The 12238-nt window shown below is 40.7% G+C and overlaps 1 protein-coding gene across 1 annotated transcript in view; it reads left to right on the top strand.

Annotated features, from left to right (window-relative positions):
- Positions 1-12238, top strand: part of macf1a (microtubule actin crosslinking factor 1a) — a 313188-nt gene that overhangs the window by 284068 nt on the left and 16882 nt on the right. The window contains exons 77-90 of the mRNA XM_074686117.1: positions 3497-3722; positions 6157-6383; positions 6510-6632; positions 6725-6826; positions 6937-7038; positions 7594-7767; positions 8263-8418; positions 8540-8737; positions 9151-9279; positions 9717-9899; positions 11265-11420; positions 11540-11746; positions 11837-11956; positions 12064-12233. Coding sequence (XP_074542218.1) covers positions 3497-3722; positions 6157-6383; positions 6510-6632; positions 6725-6826; positions 6937-7038; positions 7594-7767; positions 8263-8418; positions 8540-8737; positions 9151-9279; positions 9717-9899; positions 11265-11420; positions 11540-11746; positions 11837-11956; positions 12064-12233 — 2273 coding nt within the window. The remainder of the gene's footprint in view (positions 1-3496; positions 3723-6156; positions 6384-6509; positions 6633-6724; positions 6827-6936; positions 7039-7593; positions 7768-8262; positions 8419-8539; positions 8738-9150; positions 9280-9716; positions 9900-11264; positions 11421-11539; positions 11747-11836; positions 11957-12063; positions 12234-12238) is intronic.

Here is a 12238-nt window from a genome sequence, read left to right as displayed (position 1 = left end):
TAGTAAGCTATTTTTGTGTTGTATTGATTTTTAACCGTCTCGTGATGTATCGTTACATCCCTAGTCTTCAGTAACTGAAAAGGGTCATTTGTGAAAGCTGTTTGGCTCAGGTGTGTTTGTAGCTGAAGATACACAGAGTGATGTTAGTCTGCATGATTTCCATGTAAGTGTTTGTATCTGTGTCTGCTTTTTTGCTTAAAACTTAACAAAGATTCTCTGTGCAAAGTGAAAAGCTGTGTTTTTACACTTTTTTGAGTTTTTGTAAAGTACAGAAACAGTACATCGAGCTGTATTTTGCTTCTCTGTATCTTCAGACAGGATGTAGCTTTAACATGTATAATTTAGACTTTTCTCACATCACATCACGACTTCTTTCTTTCTCAGATATTTTTTTTGTATAAATATTTCACTTTCTCTTTGCACATCATCTCATGAGACATCATTGTATCACCTATGATGCAGGCTGCTGTCTGTTTTACAGTTTGTACTGTGTGCATGGCTCTGATTAAACTCATTGTATTATTTCTCCACCCTCCATCTCTTTCAACCAACTCATGTACTGCTCCTTCTCCTCCTCCATCCTCCATCCATCCTAAACCACTCACCCTAAACCTCGTCTCCTCTCCCTCATCCTTTAACCTAACCCCTCATCCCTGCATCCCGTTTCCCTCCTCCATCCGTTCACTGTGGATGTGCTGTCTGTGTGTCATCCCCCACCCACCACCGTCATTTTCTGCATCGTCACTGCTCACTGCAATCACCCAGCTGGTAGAGGTAAGACAATAGACATCAAACCAGCACTCAGGCTGCGGCAGCAACACACGACTTGGCTAACATGACTGATCAAATATGAAACAGTGATAAAGCACTAACCGTGTTCTCGTCGATGCTAATCCAGATCTGGGCTCTCCAGACAAAGTGGGAAAAGTTGTCTGGATGAGCATTAATAATAAATTCTGATGCTCTGATTGAGCCACAGATTATATAAAAGTCCAAGTCATGTGTCTGCCAACCCTGAGTGACAATGAACTCTCTGAAAACTGTCGGAAATCTCCCCCATGTGTTGGTTTCAGACTTAAATCAAGCCTGAGACAAGCTCTGGGCCTGCTTTAGGTCTTTGAAACCAGTCTTTGGTAGTCCTTTTGTGTCTGGAAGAATCTTTCAGATGTCTGTAGACTAGCTTTGCTTTGTAATTGTGGAACCCAAAGAGACCCATAATTCAATGAATGGAAATAAAATTCTGAAATAAACACCATTTTGATAAATAACATAAAAATGTGTAATATAGCCATTAAATTGTGAAAAATGGCACTATTATTATGAAATATGTTGTATTATTCTTTAATACCGGATTATTATAATTAGATATTTTATTTATGATTATTTTAATAATTTCATACGTTTTAGAGTTATGATTTTTTATTTAATTTCCAAGCTTATATAAAATTAAGAAAGTCAATTTTTATTTCATAATGTCGTTTTACAGCATAATGTCTTGGTCTGTCACTCAGAGCACATAAGGTGGAGCTAGTTCAGTGATTGGCTGATCCTTTACACAGATATTGCAGTAGCACTTGCAGGATTGATTCAAACGTGGAGACACTAATACTGATAGAGAAGGAAAACTGAAAACAGGAGTGTGTGACATTTTTGAGACCGTATGGCTGCAGGAGAGAAGTCAATTTCAGAGTTGCCCCTCAAGCAGCTGAGAGCTGGACCCCTCTTAGACCATGTCCACACGTAGCCGGGTATTTGGGAAATGCATATATTTTTATATGTTTACGCCCGCCGTCCACATGAGACCGCAGCTTTGTGTCACTAAAAACAATGTTTTCTGAAAACTCCGGTTTTGTGTGGACGCTGGCAAACAGAGTTTTTGGGTCTCAAACGTCACAGCTGAACGACGGGGGCTCATTCTGATTGGCTGGCACAAGTTTTACATCTGGGAAACACTGCCCTGTATGGGTTTGGCATGCTTCGAGCTGCATGAGCGGGTTTATCCGCTGTGTGCGGACGAAAGTATTTTTAAAAACGAATGATGGAGAGGGTACCTGTTTTTGAAAATACCCCGCTACATGTGGACATGGCCTCAAACTAATGGCTCTTAAAGTATCAAGCAGAGGTCCCACCCTCTGGCTTTGATTGACAGACCAAGTCATTCTGATAAAAAAAACAACGTCATGAATTAAAAAAGGCCGTTCTGGCAAAGAACAATATGGAATAAAAATTTACTTTGTAAAACATTTTTTTGTTTTTTTATTTATTTTATAAAAGCTTGGAATAAATTAAAAGGTCATTATTTTCAAAAGTATGATTTTTTAAAAATAATTGTTATGAAATATTTGATTTTAATATTTAATATTGAAAATTTGATTTTCGATATTAAAGAATAATAAAACATATATGCCTTATTTAACAATTTAATTGCTATATAACATATTTTTATGTTATTTATCAAAATGATATTTATTTCAAAATGCTGTTTTTATTTATTTCATAATGAATCTTTTGGGGTTCCATTTCTCACCTTGCTAAATAACGTGGGGAAAAAATGAACAATACAAGGAAAAAAATAACAAAATTTATGTTAATTCTTGTTCTCTATAATCTAAATGTATTCCCTGTATTTTAGGCAAGTGAAAGGTGCAATAAAATAAGATTATAGAAAAATATAAATATATAACATAATTTTTTTTTTATGATCAGTCATTTATTTTTTATTATTTTTTCTTTCCTTTGTGGAGTTTCAGACTGTTTTGAGTCCAGACTTTCGGGGCAGGAAGAGTGCAGATGCGAGGATGGATTTCTGTTTTGTTTAAAAAAAATCTTAAACACAAACAGTTTTTGGTTAGAGGGTGTTTGGGTGTAATTTAAAACTCAGAAGAACGCGTCGTTAAACAAATGTTTTGTGATTTGGGGCAATTTATGTTTAGACTTTTATTTGACAAAGAATTGGACAGTTTAAAATTTGATCGAGTGTCTGAAAGTTTAATGTGATTTTTCTCAGAGACTATCATGTTCCCTTAAAGAGTCCCCGTCTTGATGTAATGCAGTGAGTGTCAGGGGCTGAACGTTACAGTGTTGAGATCAAGGAACTTTACTTCCAATCAGCTCAGTCAGAAGTTGTATAATCTTTAATCTCTAGTCTGAAATGAGTGTTTAGTTTGTGGATTAGCAGCTCCCTCTTGTGTGTTGATCAAGTCCAGATTTTGTGAGTTATACAACTTGGGTGACATGCTTCAAGTCTAATACTGAGATATGAATCTCTGTGAAGAGCCGACTCTTTCCTCTCGATTTAAGATCTGATGCAACGTTTATAATCAGAAGTTAATTCAGTGTGCTACAGATGGCTCACCACCCACTTCAAATCTCAGTATTTTCCCACTTACAAAATGTCACCCAGTTATCGTCAAACCTTAACCCCGTCCCTCCAACGCCTCCTCCTCCTCCTCCTCCTCTTCCTCATTAAACTCTATTTAAATTTCCTTCCCTTCAGTTCCACGACAAGATGGACCCCCTGTTGGAGACCCTGGAGGGGGCGGTGCAGCGGCTGCGGCAGCCTCCCTCGGTGGCAGCAGAGGTGGAGAAGATCAGGGAGCAGCTGGCAGAGCACCGAGCCCAGGGGCTGGAGCTGGACAAGCTGCTGCCAAGCTTCTCTGCCCTGTGCGCCCGCGGAGAGGAGCTGATTGGACGAGCCGCTCACGACGATCCCGCTGCTCAGGGTGAGTGTGAGAGATGAGTCTGACAGGGAAGGACGAACGCTAAACACACTAAACGACAGACGGGCAGAAAGACCACACAGCTCCTGATGGAGAAACAGTGAAGGGCATGCAGACGTCCTCAGGTTAATGACACAATCACAGAAAACACAGTGAGCAGAGATACAGACTCTATTTTCTACACTGCAAAAAAAAACAGAAAACCTTTCCTTTTTTAATTTTTTTTTTTGGTAAAAACTGTCTTATTATGCTTGATATGAGCCACATTCAGCTTATCAGCCCAGAAAAATGTCTTGTTTTAAGTTATTTAAAGACGAAACTGAGGTCTGAATTGCTTGTAACTAGTATAAAAGAGAAATTTATTCAAAATTTTGCTTAAAACTAGAAAAATGTCTTAATACAAGAAACGTAACTCTTGTTCAAGACAACTTTTCCCAGGATGCAAAGTCCTGTAAATGGATTTACAGCTTGACCACAGATGGTGAGAAAAATCCTGTGGAAATAACTATTTTTGTTGATGATATTCTTATCTTAAATTATGAACAGGGAAATATGTAAAAGTGAGTCTATTTCAAGATCCCTTGTGTAATCCTGACAGAGCCTTTAAAGCAAATTTTGTAGATTTGAAAATTTGCTTTGCAAACCTCAAAATTCAAACATTTTAAAACCTACAGACGAATACTACTATTATACTATATATATTATTATTACAAACTGAATCTTATCAAGTGTTTTTGACTTATTCTAAGTAGAATTGTCTTATTATACTGAATATGAGCCACATTCACCTGATCAGTCCAGAAAATTTCTTGTTTCAAGTTGTTTGAAGACAAAAATGAAGTCTGAATTAGAGATGGGTGGATTGATCAAAATATCTATCATAGCGATACCAACGTTGGTATTGATAGTGAATGATACCAGTGTAAAAGATTGGTACTTTAGTTAATTTTTTTCCTTCTGTGTGCACTGATTGCTGCAGTTTTGTAAAAGTGGTGACCTGACTGTGTCTGTGTAAATGCTGCTGTGTCACAGCAGTGCACAAGGGAAACAAGCAAGCAGACTTGTATTGTTGTCTTCAACTCTGTACCTAAAAAGAAAAATGTTTATATTTTACCTTCAACTGATAATTTTTTGCACTTTATTTTCTTAAGGAAAAAAATTCCACACAACAATGTTTTGGGAAAAAGTTGTTAAGTTACTTGTCTCTGAACATAAATGTTTATATTGACCCTGAAGTAATTAGTAGCCACATTTAAGATTTGCCCAAATTCTGTTCTAGGTTTTAACAACATACTCAAAGGAAAAAAATACAAAAACACCTAAAAGTCAGCACTTTGATGATACATCAACTTAAATATTAAAAAGTATCGGTATCAGTATTGGTATTGGTATCAGTATCAGCGATACTTACCATGTTCCCAGTATCACCCATCTCTAGTCTAGATTTCTTGTAACAAGTAAAAAAATCTGCCAATGGAACAAGAGAAAAGTTATAAGTATTAATAATTTTTTCTTGTGAAAAGCAAATTTTCTATCAAATTTCTCTTGTTCCTTTGGCTTATTTTTTTTTTTACTTGCTACAAGCAATTTAGATCTAATTTTTGTCTTTAAATAACTTGAAACAAGACATGTTTCTGGGCTGATAAGTTTAATGTGGCTCACATCGTCGGTTGCAAAACAAGTTTTAGTTAAATTATGACAAAAACACTTGATCAAGATTTTAGTTTTTTGCAGTGTACATGTAGCCTTCTGCAAATAAGCCTACAAAATAAGCTATTTCCTATTTTTTAATTCTTTATACATGTTTTTAGTTTGCAGAAGTCACTGACCAACTTGTGTTTGCATTCCCTGTGTTGATGGAATATGTCTTGTACTTCATGTTCTGGCTTGAATTTGCATTTTGCATCACAAAACCAAACAAGGCTCAGATTTTAGAAGTCTGATAATGTGCATCAGAGACTGGACCAGAGAGTCAGCCACAACAGCCGACTGTAATCTGTGTGAAACATGTTTAAATCTTATTTCTGGCTCCAGTCCAACTAGTTCACTGACCAAACAATGAACTGGCCAAAGTAAGCTCCTCTTCCTCTTTCTCTGGCACAAAGTCGGTGGGCGTGCGCTGTCTAATCTTGAAGTGGAACAGATTCAGCATATTTCTCCCTACGCCACCACGTGGTTCGACAGTTCACACAAACGTCTTTGTTATGAAGCCCTCTGGGGAACTCTGTGCTTTTCTGCCCTCCAGCCCTCCATGCTTCATGAAATAATAGCTTCAGTGTGCTGTGACAGTGGGAGGGACTCAACTTTAAGGTTAAGACAGTTGGGTGGTAACATTTTAACCCAAGAAACTCAGATTTTCAAAGTTTCAGAGGAGATTAAGTCATGTAAATTGTGAGCTCCCACCAGCTCTGACCTCTCCCCTTTCTCTTCCTCACAGCGGTGCGTTCCCGCCTCCTGCGCCTGCGTTCCCTGTGGGATGAGATCCGGCAGCGAGCGGAGGAAAGGGAGGGAAAGCTGAATGACGTCTTGGACCTGGCAGGGAAGTTCTGGGCCGACGTGGCGGCGCTGCTGAGCACGCTCAGAGACTCCCAAGACATTGTGAAGGAGCTGGAGGACCCTGGCGTCGACCCCTCGCTCATCAAACAACAGATCGAAGCTGCTGAGGTGAGTGAATCACAGAGTGGAGCAAAAGGAGAGTCGCCAAGAGATCGAACTCCAGCAGAAACCTGCACGCACTGCCTTTTTATTTCTATAAATCTCTATATGTTGTCTTTCTTCCTCTTCATCCAGGCCATTAAAGCAGAGACAGATGGCCTGAGGGAGGAGCTGGAGTTCGTCAGGACGCTCGGCGCTGACCTCATCTTTGCCTGTGGTGAAACGGAGAAACCAGAAGTGAAGAAAACCATCGATGAGGTGAGCGATCAATGAAGGGTTCCTGTGAGGATGAGATCAATTCATTACTTTCTACCTATCATTGATGCCTGCGTCTCCTGTGTGTGTTTCAGATGAACGCTGCCTGGGAGGGTCTGAACAGGACGTGGAGGGAGAGGATGGAGAGGCTGGAGGAGGCCATGACGGCTTCTGTGCAGTATCAGGATGCACTTCAGGTTGGTGACCAGAGTTAATCATCCTCATCTATTTTTATTTGTTCTCGTTGGATTAGACTACTTTTGTTTGATCTTTTAATAATGTAAAACTTTATGCATTTATTTTTCAGTCTATGTTTGATTACTTGGACAACGCAGTGATCAAACTATGCGAAATGTCGACCGTGGGAACTGATCTTGGGACTGTCAAACAGCAGATTGAGGAGCTAAAGGTAATGTTATACTCCCTTTCAGCAGACTGTCTGCTACAATTTGGTGTTAGTTGCAGGTTTGTACGATAATTTGTTTCCTGACAGTGTTAAAAAATATGACGACCCAGCACATATTTATTATACCAGATCCTAGTATCCAGAATGTTGCCAGGATCTGGATCGTACTTTTACATCTGTCAGAAATGATGGTGACCTTGTCTTGTATTGTTTTGCAAAGCAATCCGACCATTTATCATGGAGTTATTTACACATATGGTGAAAACAGCCCTATCTCACAATGATAAAGAATCCTTTGAAAAAATCCTGGATCCAGACGGTGATCAAGATCACCTCCAAAATTTAATCACTCCTTCTTTATCCCATTTTGAACATTTCCTGAAAATTTCATCAAGATCTATTTGTTACTTTTTGAGTTATGTTGTTCCCAGACAGACAAACTCCTCCAAAAACAAAAACATAACCTCCTTGGTGGAGATAATAAAATATTTCTCATCAGTCAATTTTTACACAGCCCTTATGCCAACTTTTCTCTTCTCTTCCATTCTCCTTGAGCAGCAGTACAAGGTGGAGGTGTACCAGCAGCAGATCGACATGGAGAAGCTCTGCCACCAGGGGGAGCTGTTGCTGAAGAAGGTATCAGACCAGACAGACAGGGACATGATCCAGGAGCCTCTGACCGAGCTGCGACATCTCTGGGACAACCTGGGGGATAAAATCACACAGAGACAGGTGATGAACCAACACAACACTGCAAGAAAATGAAATCTTATCAAGTGTTTTTGTTTTATTTTAAGTAAAAATTGTCTTTTTACACTGGATATGAGCCACATTCAACTGATCAATCCAGAAAAAAGTCTTGTTTTGAGCTGTTTAAAGACAAAAATGAGGTCTGAATTAATTGTTTTAAGTAAAATAAATCTGATATAAGCAATTCAGACCTCATTTTTGTCTTTAAATAACTTAAAACAAGACAAATTCTGGACTAGACAGATGAATGTGGCTCAGATTAAGTCTAAAAAGACATTTTAAATTTTAAATAAGACAAACACGTCATTTCATTTCATCTTTTTGCAGTGAGGGATGATGCTCTTGATCTTTTACCTCACTTTTTAGGAGAAGACTGACTCCTGGAGGACTTCCCGTGTCTCACGGCCTCTTTTTATTACAGTCCACATTCTTGAGCTCCTATTTTTGAATATTGAACCTCTCTTTTTCCCACCACAGCACAAACTGGAGGCTGCCCTGCTGGCCCTGGGTCAGTTCCAGCACGCTCTCTCTGAGCTGCAGGCCTGGCTGAACCACACACACACCACTTTGGACACACAGCGACCAGTCAGCTCCGACCCCAAGGCCATCGAAATTGAGCTGGCCAAACACCACGTATGTCTACAATCACAAATACCGAAGACTTTGCTGTCTTTCATCGTAGTCCAAACCGACATAAACCTTTTCAGATCTAACTCCGTCCAGCTCATCACCTTCTTCTTCCTTTTCGTCCCAGGTTTTGCGCAATGACGTGCTTTCCCATCACGCCACTGTGGAGACGGTGAAGTGTGCAGGCGCTGAGCTGCTGGAGTCTTCTCCTGGAGATGAGGCGAGCCACTTGAGGGACCAGCTGGATCAGCTCAACCAGAGCTGGGAGAGTCTGCTGCTGAAGACCCAGGAGCGTCAGAAACTCCTGGAGGCTGCTCTGCATCAGGTATGAGAAAAAAAACTCGCAAATGCTTAGAGAAAGATTTTACGTCCGTGAAAAGAAACTAAATGGAGCTCCAAAAAATCCTCTTTTGGCTTTAGAAGAACTTTTTCTTGCTTAAAAAAAGTCTCACCAGAATCTCAGTTTGGTAGCAGATGGAGTTTGCCATCGCCAACTCCATCTGCAGAGAAAGATCATGAGACATTATCCAAACCTCCAGAGAGAGTTTGGATGATTTCACAGTTTATTAGTTAATATCCTCTGAGAATAACATCCAGTTTAGTGCTGATGTAAGATAAAAACATAATATTTGCTGTATTTGAAATAAGTGAGTCGTGATAAAAAATGCAGTGATCTCTGAATGTGAAGCTGAAATAATGAATTTCAATTATTTCTCCTTCCTCGCTGTGTGTGTGTAGGCGGAAGGTTTCCATGGTGAGCTGGAGGAGTTCCTGCAGTGGCTGAGGAGAACAGAGAGCCAGCTGTCTGCCGCCAAGCCGACAGGCGGTCTCCCTGAAACGGCCAGGGAGCAGCTACAGCAACACCTGGTAACTGAGAATTTCATCTCGCGCTGATGCTCCTCGGTGCACAAACATAAAGCGTAGAGTCTGCAGATGTAAAGTGGCACAGTAAAACCTGCAGTAATCCTACAAAGTTTGCGAGGAAAGAAGTTATTATTAAAAAAAAGTCTTGTGTGAAGGTAACATCCATGCAAAGCCTTTAATTTGAAATTCACAATTATACAGCAGCTATTTTTGTGACATCATAAAAATATTTTATAAGCCTGTTAAAACTTTTTACCAGCAACGTTTTGAGCAGCTGCTCTGAGTATTAACTGACACACACTCTCCTGTTTACACACACACCTGCTATAATGTGACTATGAAACTTTAATGTCTCCCATTGTTCCAAACCAACCACTGAGGCCAAACATCTCTCACCTGTTTTTAGTGTCAGCTCATGTTTCTGTCCCCTCTGCCTGCAGGAGCTCCAGGCTCAGCTAACGCAGAGAGCGGAGCAGTACCACCGCCTGCTGGATCAGGGAGAGTCCATGCTGCTGGCTCGTGGAGGAGAGGAAGCAGGACCTGGGACCACCCAGACCCAGCAGAACCTGGCCATGCTGCAGAACAAGTGGGCAAGTCTCAACGCCAAGATGGACGACCGCAGGGTAAGAAGGAAAACCTAGTTAGTTATATAGAGTTTGAATAATCTGGCTAACAAACCACACTTAATTGCTGCAACAATATACTTCAACCTTCAACAACATTCAGTAATTAGTGCTGAAACCTTCTGACTCATTCTACCCCTGAGGACAAAGAGGAGAAGGGTCAGATTAAGGCCCTAAGTGTTCCCTGAACAGATGAGTTTTCAGACATCTCTTGAAGTAGAAAGGAACTCTGTGGATCAAATAGAGTTTGGTAATTCATTCCTACGTTTGAGCACACCAGAGGAGAAGAGTCTGGCTAGAGATTTGGAGCCGTGCTGGGCTGGGAGCACCAGGCGTCTTTCACAAGCAGAGAGTAGTGGGTGAGAAGGAGTGTAGACCTGGATGAGGGACCCCAGGTAGGCAGGAGCTGTTCTTGTCAATGTTTTGTAAACCAGAAGAAAAGTTTTGAATTTGATTGGAGCAGCCAGTGGATAGAGTAACAGCAGGGTACACTGCAAAAAATGGAAATCTTATCAAGTGTTTTTGTCTTATTTTAAGTAGAAAATGTTTTTTTAGACTTAATATGAGCCACATTCACCTGAGCAGTTCAAAAAATGTCTTGTTTCAAGTTATTTAAAGACAAAATGAGGTCTGAATTGCTTGCAACAAGTAAAAAAAAACTGCCAATGGAACAAGAGAAAAGTTTCTTGTTTTAAGACATTATTCTAGTCTTAAGCAAATTTTGAGCAATTTTTTCTTGTTCCATTGTCAATTTTTTTTCTTATTCTAAACAATTCAGACCTCATTTTCTCTTTAAACAACTAAAACAAGATATTTTTACGGACTGACCAACTGAATGTGGCTCATATTAAGTGTAATTTGACAGTTTTTACTTAAAATAAGACAAAAACTCTTGATAAGATTTCCATTTTTTGCAGTGTAACGTGCGGTTTTGGGCTGGTTAAAGACCAGACGTGCTGCTGCATTCTGGGTAATCTGCAGAGGTTTAAATCTACACGCAGGGAGGCCTGCTAGGAGGGAGTTGCAGTAGTCGATGCGTAATATCACAAGGGCCTGTACCAGAAGCTGTGCGGCCTGTTTTGTCAGGTAGGGTCTGATCCTCCTGATGTTACAGAGGGCAGATCCACAAGATCAAGCAATCAAGGCCACATGAACCTTAAAGGTCAGCCGGTCATCAATCAGGACACCCAGATTTCTGGCAGAGTTTGTGGCACAAGTTGATTGGAATCAAGCAGGACATTGATCTGTGGTTGAACTGAGGGACGAGCAGGAAGGTGGTGGTGTCCATGTAGTTTTGTCAGAATTAAGAAGTTTCTCTGAGAAGTTTTCTGATTTCTTGTTAACTTTAAATTCTGACCTCCTCAGGCGAAGTTGGATGAGGCTGTTGCTCTGGCAACAAGTTTCCAGACGTCTCTGCAGGACACCATTAACTGGCTGACGCAGGCTGAGCAGACCCTGAACATGGCCCAGCCTCCGAGCCTCATTCTGGACACCGTCCTCTTCCAGATCGATGAGCACAAGGTTTGGACAGAAAGCAGTTTAAAAACACATTTTGACTCAAATATTGAGACTTTTTCCAGGACAGAAATAATCTTATATTTTCCCATAACTCAGTCTCTGCCCTTTTCTGTGTGCCTTAGGTGTTTGTGAACGAGGTGAACACCCACAGGGAGCAGGTCCTAGCTCTGGAGAAAGCCGGCTCTCAGCTTCGTTTTGCCAGCCTGAAGCAGGATGTTGTTCTCATCAAAAACCTGCTGCTCAGTGTCCAGGCCCGCTGGGACAAGCTGGTCCAGAGGTCACTGGACCGCGGCCGTCACCTGGATGAGGCCCGCAAACGAGCCAAACAGGTAAAGAGTGATCCCAAAGAACAGGGAACAGACTGTCAACATTTGAAGCAAATGTCAAACCCATAATTTTATTTTTTTCTATTTCCTTAGTTCCACGAGGCCTGGAGGAAGCTGACAGACTGGCTTGAAGAAGCCGAGAAAAGACTGGATTCAGAGCTGGAGATCTCCAACGAGCCAGACAAAATTAAAGTCCAGCTAGCCAAACACAAGGTTTTATAAATCACATTCAAGTTTAACAACAATCCCACAATCCCTATATTTCTAAAACTTTCTTTTATTATTTTGTTATTTCATCTTTTTCTTCTTCACTTGTGCAGGAGTTCCAGAAAGCGTTGGGGTCGAAACAGCCGGTTTACGATACCACAGTGAGATCTGGGAGAGCCATGAGGGACAAAGCTCAGCTTCCCGCTGACACCCAGAAACTGGACCACCTGGTTGGAGAAGTCCGAGACAAGTGGGACACCGTGTGTGGGAAGAGCGTGGAAAGGTGAG

The sequence above is a fragment of the Halichoeres trimaculatus genome, unplaced genomic scaffold (assembly GCF_033239565.1).
Source record: "Halichoeres trimaculatus isolate MK-OKI-2021-1 unplaced genomic scaffold, fHalTri1.1 fHalTri1_scaffold_14, whole genome shotgun sequence".
NCBI classification, from domain to species: Eukaryota; Metazoa; Chordata; class Actinopteri; order Labriformes; family Labridae; genus Halichoeres; species Halichoeres trimaculatus.
Note: the sequence above shows the minus strand (reverse complement) of the source record. Positions and strands in the feature narration are given on the sequence as shown.